This window comes from Moschus berezovskii, chromosome 1, assembly GCF_049115385.1.
Source record: "Moschus berezovskii isolate FMDL1 chromosome 1, NW_MosBer_1.0, whole genome shotgun sequence".
In the NCBI taxonomy this organism is placed as follows: domain Eukaryota; kingdom Metazoa; phylum Chordata; class Mammalia; order Artiodactyla; family Moschidae; genus Moschus; species Moschus berezovskii.
Window position 1 is genome coordinate 102,990,174 of NC_142460.1, and position 14,354 is coordinate 103,004,527.

Consider the following 14,354-nt stretch of genomic DNA (forward strand, 5'->3'; position numbering starts at 1 on the left):
CTAGGTTGCTATCATACCTCTCTGGTGGTGCTAGATTCCTAGTTTCCTTCATAACCTGACACTAGTCTAACTTTAGTAGTCAGAGCAGTAACAGCACCAATAACCCAGCAAACTCACGGTACTGAGATCATTTGTTTCTGTTTTTTAATTGAGATGAACCTTATGAAAATATATAATTAATGTACCAAAGTAGCCTGTTGGCTAGGTGGAGTTTCCCCAGGTGTGCAGTTTGGGGCCCATATGGTGTTCTTTTAAAGAGCTGAACTAGTTGCCAGCTTTAATAATTAAGAGATTTTACTTTAAAACACACTTCTGTGGCATCTTTGTTCAAAAAAAAAGGCAGCTCTGACAATACTCAGCCCACACTCCTCCATGGCTCCCAATTGTGGAGCAGGTGGGCTCTCCCGCCCTGTCCTGCATTGTGTCATCTCAGGTTCTTCAGGGAGCTTGGAGAAACCTCTGAAATTTGTCATCCTCCACCCTTCATTGTAGGACGAGGAAACTGAGTATGGGAGACCCTGAGTAACTCTCGTGGGGTCGACATTCTAGTGTGTATGACAAGTGGGGCTAGAAGAGGTATCCTGCCCGCTGGCCCAGCACGGCCACCACATCGTTCGGCTCCCTCAGCCCAACACAGAACATATCCTGGGAGCAGCATCTGCTTCACTGGGCTGACAGAGGCCTGACTGACTGACTGAGTCATGACCCACTCAGGGAATCTGATTATCAAAGTCCAAACCACAAAGAGAAACACCTTCAATTCAAGGGCTCCTATTTCTAGAAATAGCTATAGTGTCCTCTTTGTAGCCTTCTACGTCCAAAGAAATGTTTTCATGTTTTGATGACTTCAAAAGTCTACTGCCCTTAAAACTTCCTAGATGATCAGTAAAGGGCCATCAGAAGCTCATTGCCTTTGCTGGTGAAAATGCCCAGCAGTGAGCTTGGTTTCACTTGTGGACATCCTTGAAAACAGGCTATTCATAGGCTGTCAGGATGGTGACTGAATCCAGTCCTAAATTGCTGACAAATATAAAAGAACATTTTTAATTAGTCTCATTTTTCCCTCATCTGTCAAATGAAAAGATTCAACTAACTAGTGTGCAATCAATGTTATTTTCTTATAAAGCAGGGGGAAATTAAGAAAGCCCAGAAATAGAGTCAACCCACGGTGTCACTGCTGCTGTTTACCACTCCTCCATGTGTGCCTGAGAGTCCCTGAGAGCCCAGATGAGGGGCTTCTGCCTCAAGAACGGGTTCACCAGGGTAGCTTAGAGCCTGACAGCGAACCTAGGAGTTTCTTGGACCTGGAAACCAGCCTCAGGACAACTGGTTATGGATTAGTCATCTCCAGCTGAAAGGTGATTATGAGAAGGAAAGAAATGCTGGGCCAAAAACAACTCAGGAAGACGGATGCAGAAAAAGCAATCCAAAAGTCATTAAAACATTGTTAGCTTTATTTTCTTCAAAAAATATTGGCTGCCTGGGATAGAACCCCACAGGCTCCTGTCCCTACCCCTGCAGCCTTTGGGGAACAAGTCTCCCAGGGAGTGTCTCTTAGCAACAAGAGAGAACAGTGAGGGAGTACTTCCCATGCATGAAACACCTGCTTGGTGCTTTGCATTTGCCATATGAGCTTCACAACTTTGCTGGGTAGAAAAATCATACTCCCATTTTGTAGGAGAAGAAATGAAGGTCAAAGAACTGAAGTAACTTGTCTAACCAGGAAATGGCAGAACCAGGCGTAAACCCTAGCCTCTCAGACTCTAAATGCTATGGTCTTATACAACTGAAAATGAAACAGACAAAAACTAGTACCACATGCAGCAGCAGCAAACCTCCAACAAGGGCTAAAAGTAATGGCAGGAGAGACATCTTCAAAAGACCAGAGGAACACTGGCAGTCAGGCTGTCTACTCAGCAGGGAGAATGAGAATGAGGGCTTTGTCAAATTGTTAGAGAGTATTATTACCTCTTTCTTTGGGAAGGTGCTTAGTGTGATGATGGAAAAGGGGAAAGAGAAAAGAGAAGATGAGGCTGAGAAGAATTTGCTTCACTTTGTGAATTTATCATCAAGAACACCTCCTCATAGGATTCTTCTAAGAATGGAAAGAGATAATATATGTAAAATGTTTGAAAAAGTGAAAATGTTAGTCACTTAGTCGTGTCTGACTTGCGAGCCCATAGACTAGCCCACCAGGCTCCTCTGTTCATGGAATTCTCCGGGCATGAATACTGGAGCCATTCCCTTCTCCCAGGGGATCTTCCAAACCCAGGGATCAAACCCAAGTCTCCCACATTGCAGGCAGATTCTTTATTGTCTGAGCCACCAGGGAAAATGTAAAGCCTAAAGTCTAAAGCCTCCCCGACGAGAGGCTTTCTCTACTTCCAGATCAACAAAGAACCTGTCAACACTCGGCGCTATCCACATCTGCTCTGCCAGTGTAGACAGAACCAAAGAATCTAGGTTACTCCTCCCTGGTGTTGTGATATGCAGTGGTAGCAGACTGGGGGATTTGACTTCCTTCCTGTTCTCATGAAAGTGAAAGTCCCTCAGTCGTGTCCGACTCTTTGCAACCCCATGGACTATACAGTCCATGGAATTCTCCAGGCCAGAACACTGGACTGGGTAGTCTTTCTCTTCTCCAGGAGATCTTCTCAACCCAGGCATCGAACCCAAGTGTCCCGCATTACAGGCAGATTCTTTACCAGCTGAGCCACAAGGGAAGCCCAAGAATACTGGAGTGGGTAGCCTATCTCTTCTCCAGGGGATCTTCCTGACCCAGGAATCAAACTGGGGTCTCCTGCATTGCAGGCGGATTTTTAACAACTGAGCCATCAGGGAAGCCCCATAGCAGCTGAGAAACCTTTAGGAAGCCCTGCCTCAGATGGGCCTGCCATTGCAGTCCTTGGTGACAACACCCCAACATATACAAAGAGAGGATCTGACCTCTATATTACTTGGCCCTACGCCAGCCTCCACCTCAGGCCTACCATTAATGTCTGACCTCAGTCATGCAGGGTGCTGGGGGCCATCTCTATCTGATCAACCTTCATCCCAAGAGGAGTCTCTTCCTTCCTTTGTCCCTACCCTCCTGGCTCCAGCCTTTGGACTTGCAACCATTTTGGCGACTAGGGCAGAGGCAACCAGAATAATCCCCCTTTATATTATCTAATATAAGGCTAGTGGCAATTTTTTCTGAGAAACCAGATACATGACCTTCATTAGGAAGAGGGTACTTTGTTTTTTAATATCGAATGTTGCTGATGGCTTGCCAATAATCAAGCTTTCAGTGTGTACAGGGGATGAAGGCCTGTAGACCAAGACCTGTTCTAAATGACTTTACATGTCTCATTGAATATTGATAACATTCTGTGAATTAGGTATTTACCCATTTTATGAGTAAAGAGGCTCAGAAAAGTAAAAAAAAGAAAAAGTTCAAAGTTACACAACCTGTAAAGGGCAGAGTCAGCATTTGAAAGCAGGGATCCTTGATTCCATCCTGGGGTCTTGCGTTCGATCCCTTGGGCCTCTCTTATTAAGTGTGGCCGGAAGAGGCCCACATTGGAGCTGAAGTGGGAGGCACCCGAGGTGAAATTTACGTCTGTCCCAAGCTTTCCCCATCTCTGTGCAGGAGATGGCTCATGGGCACCGCCTGTGCCTCATTTCTGGGTGAGCTGAGAGAAAAAGGTCCAGGGTGTCCTGGGAGCCTCTGGCTTTTCTAGGGATCTATTCTGGTTTCCCCAACCTTCTGAGGTTGTTTAGATTCAAGACCAGGAGGTTCCTGTGACAAATCCAACTGAGACTCATCTAGACCCCGCCCCTGGCCACTGGGACTTAGGTCAGGGCTGGGGGAGGGTGCACTTTTCATCAAACAGCATTTCCCAGCTTGTGATGCAACCACTAACACCCCAGGCCTGCAACCGCTTCTATTTCATAGCCTGGTTTACAGCGGCCTACTCTGTGATCAGAGTGCACAGCACCACACCACACCACACTACACCGCATGCAAAGATGTGAGAAGATAGTGTGGCAAGGCAGAAAAACACAGGCTCTGGGGCCTGACAGTCAGGGAGGGGGCCACCTCTGCACTTACTTGCCCCACAACCTCGACAATTTACTTTTCCTCAAGTCTTCCCTTACTTGTAGCTATGGCACTTACTTCACAGGGCTCTTCAGAGAACTGAAAGAGGTAGTGCGTGTGAGACGCTTTGCAGAATGAACAACCAGAGAACCACAGGGATAGATGGCATCTGAAAGTGAAAGTGAAGTTGCTCAGTCGTGTCCGACTCTCTGCGACTCCATGGACTGAAGCCCACCAGGATCCTCCATCCATGGAATTTTCCAGATTGTATTTACTTCTAACTAAAATATGCCTGAGTTAAAAGAGGGGGAAGAAAAGCTCTCAGATTTCTGAACAAAAGTCCTGTCAGTCAGAGGTTGAATATTAGCAACTTGGTGAAGCTATTAAAAGTATGGAAACTTGTGAGGCAAAGTTCCTGCCTCTCTTATTTCTCACGCATCTCTAGGTCATATGCAGTGCCTAGTCCATAGTACGGCTCAATAGATGATCTGTGGATAGATGGGTGGATGGATGATGGACACGCCAAAACACGAAGTGCTGTCCTTCAGTTACAAAGAGGACGGCTGCTGGAGAACTGAACTCCTGTGCTCCTCTCTCAGTGAACAGCACCTGCCATCTATCATGCAACCTAATCACTTGGGTGTCATTGACTACTCTTTCTCACTCACTCCTTACAACAAACCAGCCCTGTCAGTCCTACCTCCTAAATTTTAGCTTGTGAATCCCTTTCCTTAGCCTGAGCTCTACTGTCACTGCCTCTGTTCAGGTCCTTCCCAGTTCTCTCCTGGGTTTCTACACCACCTGCAAACCATCCTCCAGGCCTCAAGTCTGTACCCACCCCTTCCAATCGACTCTCCAGACTTGGAACAGAGTGATCTTTAAAAAGCACAAAAATCTGTCAGGTCGCTACTGCCAGCCCCTCACCACTACTCTCACTTGAGGATGGTCCACAATGCAGTATAGACTTTAAGATAAAGCTCAAACACCTAAGCATTTCACCCCCTTATCTGGCCAATCTGTCCCTCCTTGAATTCCAGATCTCCTCCAGCAGGACTGTGCTCTCTCTTACCCTGGGCCATTGCTTGAGCTTTTTCCTCTGCCTAGAATGTTCTTCCTCCACTTTCCTTATTCCCTTCCATATCCTTCAGAACTCTTCATTCACTTAGGATGAGTGGTGGCCTCATTAAGAATTGGATGTCCCTCCTCCTAGGTATCCCCAAGGCTTAGTAGTTGGCACATGACTGTTTCTATAGTCTGTTTCCTTGGCTGCCTTTCCCAGGTGTCTGGCTCATGGAGTTCTGTGTTTTGTTCTCCCCTGCACCTAAGTACACCCTGTCTAGTCCTGGCACACTGAATATTTCTTGAGTCAATAAGTACTTTGTCTCACACCAAATGTGTACTTTCTCAGAAGCATATTTGCAAACATGACGTCTTTGGACAATCAGGTGACCAGTCAAGATAATTAACCAAAGATTAGGGTGTGGTCTGACTCTGGAAAAAATACTATTATATTAGACATGGAGGGAACATATATTTTTAGCCAAAAGTCAAGACACATGATCTGACTAGTATGATCACGTTTTTCTGTCCCAGAAAAATTTGGATATATAATGTCTACAAAAGCCTATATAGTCAAAGCTATGGTAGTCATGAACAGATGTGAGAATTGGACCATAAAGAAGTCTGAGCACTGAAGAATTGATGCTTTTGAATTGTGGTGCTGGAGAAGACTCTTGAGAGTCCCTCTGGACTGCAAGGAGATCAAATTAGTCAATCCTAAAGGAAATCAACCCTGAATATTCATTGGAAGGACTAATGCTGAAACTCCAACACTTTGGTCACCTGATGAGAAGAGCCAACTCATTGGATAAGACCCTGATGCTGGGAAAGATTGAGGGCAGGAGGAGAAGGGGTGACAGAGGATGAGATGGTTGGATGGTATGACTGACCCAATAGACATGAATTTAAGCAAGCTCCAGGAGTTGGTGAAGGACAGGGAAGCCTGCTGTGTTGCAGTCCATGGTGTCGTGAAGAGTTGGACACAACTTAGTGACTAAATAATAACAATGGTGTCTACAGCTGCCCAACCTGATACCATAACCTTATGGTTTCCAAACATGCCAAGACGTTGAAATAATAACTGATAAGTAAGTAGCTAACATTATCGGTGAGATTATTATGCAGCAAGCATTATGAGAAGTGCTTTGCGGTCATCCCATTTAATCTTTACAACTACCCTTTTAAGCAGATCTTTTTTATTACCTCCATTTTACAGATCAGGAAACTGAGGCTTAGGGTTCACAGCCAGCAAGGGACATCTAACCAGCAACAGAAGAGCCGTCCGTTTGATCTTCTCAGTCATTCTGCAATACTGACCTAACCATGACCTCTTAACCTTATTAGATCATCAGAAGCACCAGTTCTGGGTAAAAATAGCTTGCGGCTTCCGGAAATTTTTATTAAAACTCTAAATCTCCTGGCAATAACTTTCAAAAGTCATGATTCAGACCAGCAGTGATATTTGAAAATGGAATCATAATGCGGGTCTCCTGGCTACAGAGATGCTTTCACTGCTTGTGAGGCATCCTCAACTTTGGCATTTATGACAATCTCTGCTTTTCCTGTTACTGGGTCTTTTGCCATCATTGTCTGTTGAAAGGTACTGACCCTCATTCTGTCTTCCCTGAGGAATCCTCTCTTTCAGGGCTAATCGGTCTGTCTTCTTCCTTGGTTGTCACTTCACTGGGATCTAGAGTAATGGTTCAGAAAATCCTGACAGCTGACCACCTGAATAGTGATCACCTGGGCACTCATAAAATGCATATTCCTGGGCCCAGTTGGACATAGACCACATAGAATCTCTAAAAATTAGAGCCCAGGAACTAGCATTTTAATCACATTCACAAGTGATTCTGATGAATACTAATGTTTCAGAGCCACAGAAGTAGTCCCCAGATCCTCACAGCTCCAAGCGTGATTGCTGGACCAGTACTAGCAGCATGTTAGAAAACAAGGAATTCTTATGCCCAAATCCTGAATGACTGAATCAGAATTTGCATTTTAATGAAATCCCTGGGTAACTTGTATTCACATTTCTGTGCATACAGAGAACTGATCAGAGCAGTGTTTCCTCTGTACATCATGGCAGGCGTAGAAAACAAAATTAATTGTTTGGCATTTATCTCAGACTGAAAGAACCCCAGCTGTGGCATCAGGGGTTCCGCCTGCCCCAGACCCCAACCTGGCCACCCAAGGCTGAGGAGATTGGTATCTCGGGCACACCTGTGCCTAGTACACTGGCTGAGAAGGTCTACTTAAAGAACACCCAACCCTTCTAAGTTTCTTCATAAGCATAACTCCATAAACATTGCTTATTCCCTTCATTGTTTATCATTTCTTTTCCTGCTTACCAAGAGTCAGAAAGGCTACTTCCCAACTAGATCTTAGAAATCTTCATGCAGTGGGAGAACACAGATTTTAAGCTGTGGGTGGAATCTTTGAGAAACAGAGAGAGAAAAGTTGTGCCTCTTATTCGAAAGCATCATCTACTATGGCCTAAGAAATACTAGGAAGAAAGCCTTCTTTCCTTTGAAGAATGCTCCTTTCTCTTCGTCCAGTGCTCTGAGGATGGAGGATCAGTAACACGCAAGGCGGCAACCTCTCTCCTAAAGACTGTGCCAAGAAGATTGTGATTCTGTTTAATCCTTCCTCAGCAAAATCTGCCAGCTTATAAACTGGACAGGTGTCCCTTCTCTTAGCCAGCCCCTGAGAATAGGATGACAGTTGGGACGGGAGGAATGGAATACCTTCAGAAACACTTCCTGGTGAGACCATCTGATCAAAATGACCAAGTGTCAGGACACAACCATCTGACTTTGCAGAGCTCCCAGCTACATGGGAACACCATTGTTTCCGGCGCCTACCCCCCAATCAGGAAAATGTTGGACATCTTTAAAGCTCAAAATAGTGAGCTCTTACTTAAGCAAATAGGACAAGGCCTACCCCTCAATGAAGGATTGTCATAGCCTCAGCGAATACAATTGAGAAAGAAGTGGGGGAGACTACTGCTACTAAAACAGCTCACTTTTTTTTTTTTCTCTTTCCTCCTTGCCTGCAAATCTAATTCTCTCCACTGTGCTTCTCCCAATCAGAGCGTAGACAAAGTAGCACACATTTTAGCTGGTTTGATGTGGGGCTATCCCTCCTCTGTCCTGAGGCTCTACCTCCGTCAGGTCTCAACTGGCTAACTGATCATCCTCCCTTTGTACCCCAACTATTGAAACTTCTCTGCATTCGTAGTAGAAAGGACACTAACCAGAGCGTGCTGACAGGTGCCACCTGGTTGACTTTCATGGAACTCCTCCCTTGATCCAGATCCAGAGGCAAGCAGGCCTTTCTCTGGCTCTGACCAGGAAGATCAGAGAGCCATTGGCTGTTCACCCAGAGTAGCCATGATGTCTAAGAAACAAATAGGTTTTTCTTTAAGTTGGTAGCAAGAACAGTTGGTTTAAAAATCTTCCATCCCTGATCATCCGATTAAGAAGTGCTGTAAACATAAGAATGGGGACAGCTGAGGGCTTGAGTATCCCGGCCCCAGGAGCATAGCTGTTGTACACAGCCATTTCAAACACAGAACACTGAGCCATCTTTCTGACTCCTGGTCCAGGATGAAGAATAAGCTGTGGTACTTTGAATTTGGCACCTCGGAGACCTTCGCGGCCACCTGCAAGAAACTCCACGACCACATCGAGTTGGAGGTGAGTTCCCAAAGCTTGCTGGACATTGGTTCTGGTCCTGGACTGTCACATACCCTCAGAACATGTCCCCTAGGTTCATGGTGGTCCCAAGTGTAATCCTTCATACCTCCATCCTGTTCCCAACATGTCCACAGCCTCACTCCCAGTAGGCTCTAATCACGGGATCTGCCTTTCTCGGCCTGACCAGGGAGTTCTGGAGTCTGAGACCTAGAGGCCCAGTAGACTCAGGGCTGCAGTCCTTTCCTGGCCTCAGCCCTCTCCCCACCATCACCTTTCAATTTCTTCTTTTTCAAGAAATGAAGACAGGTGCTACCCATTCAGGGAAAGAAGCTGCTATGGGGATAGAGGCAATGTCCCAAGCCTGGTAAAAGTCTGGGAACTGAAGACCGCAGGGCTGAGTGGTCTGCGGTTGAGGCCAGAGGTGACCAGACATCATCAGCTCACCTGCCCCAACTTTCAAAGAGCCAATTCAGGCACTCAGGGCCAGCTTCCCAAACGTGCGACCTGCACAGTCACTCAGAAGGTTCCTCATTTAATGCTTTTCTGTGACTATCTTAAAATTCTTGGTAATTTTTTTTTTTTTAGCAAAGGGCCCTGTATTTGCATTTTGAACACTCAAATTACATAGCTGATCCAGTTGGTGCACTTGCATTTTAACTCTCCCGGCGCTTGCAGCAGCCTGCCTCGGACACAGCCTGTGGGCTTCACTTACCAGTTGATAAGCTGCCCGCTTCTCACTCCCCACCCTGTTTCTGCTGAGCTGTTCTCCTGAGGTCTTCTCACTTCTAAGAAAAGATCGACCTGCACACCCAAACTTCTATGCTGTCTCTGCTCTGAGGGACCTCAGGCCCTTGTGGCCCCATGCCCATAGTTCTCAGTTACCGACCCCCATACCCCTTCCCATGGAATTCAGGCCAATGGTCTAGTTTTCACTTGAGAAAAACAAGTGAAAGGCAGTCAGAGTTGGGCTGGAGTGGGCTCTTGCTGGGCCACCAGCTTTGTCCCTGAGCTTGCAGCAGCGGTCAAGTGGGGCCCAGGCATCCCTTGGAGCAGGAGCATTTGGCCTGAAGCAGTGTGGGAAAGCCCCACCACTCCCTGAGGAAGGGAGCCTGCGCTCACGGGGAGGTTTCACAATCAAAACACAAAGCCAGAGATTCTGTGCTTCTCTTTGACTCATCTGCCTGCCTCTCCCCAGCGGTTGCTGGGTTACCAACCCCAGGGTGGGAGGAGCCAACCCAGCTAATCCCCTGAACTTCTAGCCAGCTCAGTCAGAAGGCAGAGAGGCCCAGGAATGTGGGGCACGTGTCCCCAGGTGGTATCACCTCCACCTGGGAAAGTCTGAAAAGCCTGCCTTCCTCTATGGACACGTAAATCCATGGCCAGAAACTCTACAGCAAAGGGAGAGGGGGCTGGTCTGGGCTGGAAACTGGACGTGGCTGGAGCTCTGTGTGCACTTTTCCTGTTGGCATGATCATCTGGGGTGTCTTTAAATATACCCCAAGTGAGGGACAGCCCTGGCCTAACCACTGCCAGCTGCAGACACACAGCGACTGCTTGTTCTCCCTGCAGCTGGCCTTGAAACTGTGCCCAGAATAGAGCAACTCAGCTCCTCTGCCTCGGGGGGCCCCGCCCTCCCAGCTCCCAACTCCCAGCTTCCAGCCCACAGCATCATGGGCCCCTCTGAGTCCAGTGCACAGAGGCTCGTCCTCAATTGCAGAGGGGGCTGGTGGCCTCTGGAGGAGGTGGGAGTGTTCACTCTGTGTGTTGTTGGGGGCTTTAAGCAGCACTTCTTGTTTTCCTTAGCTCCCCATCGTGAGTCTTTTTAGTATTTATTCCTGAGCCTAAGGATGGGGGGCGGGGGTGCATCTGACAGGCAGCTTCTGTTCTGACAGCCTGCAGGATTGTGGCAGGCATCCTTTTGTATCCAGGGAGTGGAGGGGAGACAGTCCTGGGTCTTATGATACAGAGGAGACCAGAGAGACGGAGGGGTAGGCGTGTGAGTAACAGATGTTAGGAGGCTGTGGGGCAGCCCGGGTAGATGTGGGTGCATCAGGGGCCTTGGGAAGGAACAATAACAGAAGGTCTGTTAAGTGACCTTCTCCAAGCAGCGGCTGCACACAACAGCCCAGGCCTGGGAGGACCCGCATGTTCATCAGTTCAAGGTCAGCGAGCCTGAGAGTAAGCCCACACAGGTATTTATACTAGGTGCCACCATTTCCAAAGCCCCACCACAGCCTTTATTGCAGAGTCACACAACAACCAGTGAGCTAAGTAGGCCCGGTACTCTTATCCCCACATCACGGAAAGCAAGCTAAGGCACAGAGGGTTAGAAAGATAAACAGAAGGGAGAGAGAAGTAACAAGGGGAGCGGAGAAAATCACAGACTCTGACTGCCTACTGTAGCGTGTCTACATTTGATTCCATCACCCAGCAAAACAAATATGATCACATTTTTTTAAAATGAGGAAACTGAGGCTCAGACACACTAAGTAACTTGTCCAAGGTTTCATTGCTGGAAACGTGTAAGAGTCTAGGCCTTCCTAGACCTCCTGGAAAGGAGTTTAGCTTGGAATCCAATAAACAGATTAACTTAACAAGTGCTAGGAGCTTGCTGAATTTTTCAGCACGGATACACTGTTTCTTCCTCTTTACTGAGTGTAGGACTGCTGGTTCTCTCTCAGCTGCAGCAGCTGGGCAGGGCTACTGGGAAACGCTTTAGGAGAACAGAGGGCACAGTCCTACTGCTTGCTCATTTGAGGAAGGAGGGGGTTCAGGCTGGACAGAAGGAGTCAGTGAGGAAAACCACCTTAAAGTTTACCAGAGGTCTTCCCATGCAGCATCTCATTTTGATCCACAGAGCATGCAGGGAAGACACAAATATCCTTACTTTCTGGGTGCGGAAACTGAGGCTCAGAGGTTCAGCAACTTGTGAAAGGGCACAAAGGTTAGCGGTTCAGGAGAACAGATCAGAAAGTCTATTTCCTTCCGTGTCTATGTGTCACCTCGGTAACATTTGGATGGTGAAACTTAAAGCTAAAATGAGATTTATGCGGAAGTTCTGCACTGAAAGTCTCTCATAAGGAATAAGTCTGTTTTTCAGAGACTTGTAGCTTATTGGAAACTAGGAGAATTTGGTCCCTTCTCTGAAATTAAGTTTACAGCCCAGTTGAGAGAACAAACATGAGCTGGTTAATATAATACTCACTTAACTAGTGCTAAGAAAACTTGATCCTGGGACCTTGAGGACCTACATGAGTAATCACCCTGGACACTGTTTTGGGGTCAGAGACTAAGGCCAGAGAGAAAATGATTGCAGATCTACTGGGCACCTACAGACACTTAGTCAAGGCTAGGGGGGAGGGGGTGGGGTTGCTTAGTGAAAGGGGCTAGGCCTGGACAGGCATCAACCCTTTTCATGGAATTGTTGTCTGGGCTTCAGTATTCTCATCTATAAAATGGGGGGAAAAGGGGTTAGTCTACTTCCCAAGGCTATTGATTAACATTTTCAGGTTTGTTATTTTTTTAAGTAACTGGCAATGGTGCCAAGTGCCTCAGTGAATCCACAGAGCAGCCCCAAGTTGCAGGTGTCACATCTCGTTTCCAGAGATGGGGATAGAAGCTGAAAAAAAAACATAAACTCACCTGAGGTGCACAACTCTGAGTGGTCAGGTCAGGCTTCAAATTCAGATTTGCCCAAAACCCAGGAGTTTCAGGGCAGTACAGGCACATCATTCTAGAGCAGAGATTCTCACTGCTATGAGGTATATCTGATCTTCTCTTTAGTCATCCAGTTTATTTTAATATTTTGGGTAACACTAAAAGTATGAGACTTTTACAGTTATCGAAAAGCAAAACAACAACAACAACAAAAAGGCAGATGCATTCTCTAAATGCTTCCTCTGTGAGCACACAAAGCAAGCTGTGAGAGTGAGTACCCTTCCTGGGAAATGGATGTTGTTAATTTGGTTGTTGTTGTTGTTCAGGCCTAAATCATATTCGACTCTTTGTGACCCATGGACTATAGCCTGCCAGACTCCTCTGTCTGTGGGATTTTTCCACGCAAGAATACTGGAGTGGCTTGCCATTTCCTTCTCCAGGATCTTCCCGGACCAGGGATCAAACCCGCATCTCCTGCATTGGCAGGCAGATTCTTTACCACTGAGCCAATTGGGGTTGCCTCTAATTAAGAAGCCAGCCTGTCACCCACATATTTGTCATCAGCCCTGGTGGAACAAAAGCAGTCTCTCAGGGTCTCCAAGTCTCTAACTTCCCTTCCCTTCCACAGCCACCCTTGATGTTTACTCTGATCTGATTGTACCTGAATAAAGGAGAGGTGGAGGGGAGGGAAGAACACAGTGAGTCACCTCCCCCACCCCAGGCCCAAAAGAGGCTTGCACAGGTTTTGAGTTAGTTATGGTTAGGTGGAGCAAACCAGGTAGGCATCAACTTGAGCACTTATTTTACATGCTGTGGAAATTTTACTGGTTAAAAATATGAACTTCCAAAATTCCTTGATATCATATCTACTTTTAAACAATGTTCACAAGGGAAGGCTAGCCAGCTTCCCTAATATGAACCTCTGCCTGGGGAAAAGTGAGTCTAAATGTGGAGGCTGCTTCAAAAAAAAATCTGTTACCCGGTGTATTTTGGGAATCTCTACACATCAATTTTCCCCTTTTAATTGAGGATTTTTTTTAATACAACAAAGTTTTGAGAACAGTATTTCAGATAGTCCCATTTCTCCCTCACTTAGAATTGATATTTGTCACTATTTTGTTTTATTCCCTTCAAGTATCTTTTTAACCAAAGAAATAAAAATTTATGGATGGAACTGAGTTCTCCACAACCGTTTTATGCTCTGCAACTTGCCTTTTTCACTCACCATTAGTTCTCAAGATCTCTCTGTGGTGATATTGCTGGAGCTAGTTCATTACTTTTACCTACTCTGTACCGTGGGGCTCCAGGAATACCCCCACCCTGTGCTGGGAGGAGGAGCAGAAATGGGAACCCTCAGACCCTCTCAGGGGACATGAGTGGTGAGCCACTTTGGAGAGCAGTCTGACAACAAACACTGAACTGAAAACCATCTTTTAGGATGAATGATCCAGCAGGTTCTTCACATCCTAGACCTGGAGAGTTGCCTGCACACAAGTTCACGGGGTGATGAGCACAGAGATGCAGTGCAGTACTTTATTATTACAACAAAATGGAACCAACCCCAGAGACCATATTATTCTAACACTTCAAAGACAGAGAGTGAAAGTACTAAAGGCCACTGAATTATATACTTTAAAATGGCTAATTTTGTGTCAGGTGAATTTCATCTTCCTTTTTTTTCAACGTGAAGCCATATCATGAGATGGGCCCTGTCTATAAGAATCCTAAACTCTAAAATGAACCTTTAGCACAGCTATGTGTATGTGAAGAAGCAAAATAAATAATGAATCAGATTACTTTAAGATTGAGCAGATATCTTTACTTACTCCAATCCAGCCAGGTGTCATTTTTTCAGAAGA

At 46.3% G+C, this 14,354-nt stretch overlaps 1 protein-coding gene across 4 annotated transcripts in view; it reads left to right on the forward strand.

Moving 5' to 3' along the window:
- Positions 1 to 14,354, forward strand: part of DGKG (diacylglycerol kinase gamma) — a 226,646-nt gene that overhangs the window by 158,377 nt on the left and 53,915 nt on the right. For all 4 annotated transcript variants that reach the window (XM_055408681.2, XM_055408698.2, XM_055408690.2 and 1 more), the window contains one exon: positions 8,748 to 8,838. In XM_055408681.2, coding sequence (XP_055264656.1) covers positions 8,748 to 8,838 — 91 coding nt within the window. The remainder of the gene's footprint in view (positions 1 to 8,747; positions 8,839 to 14,354) is intronic.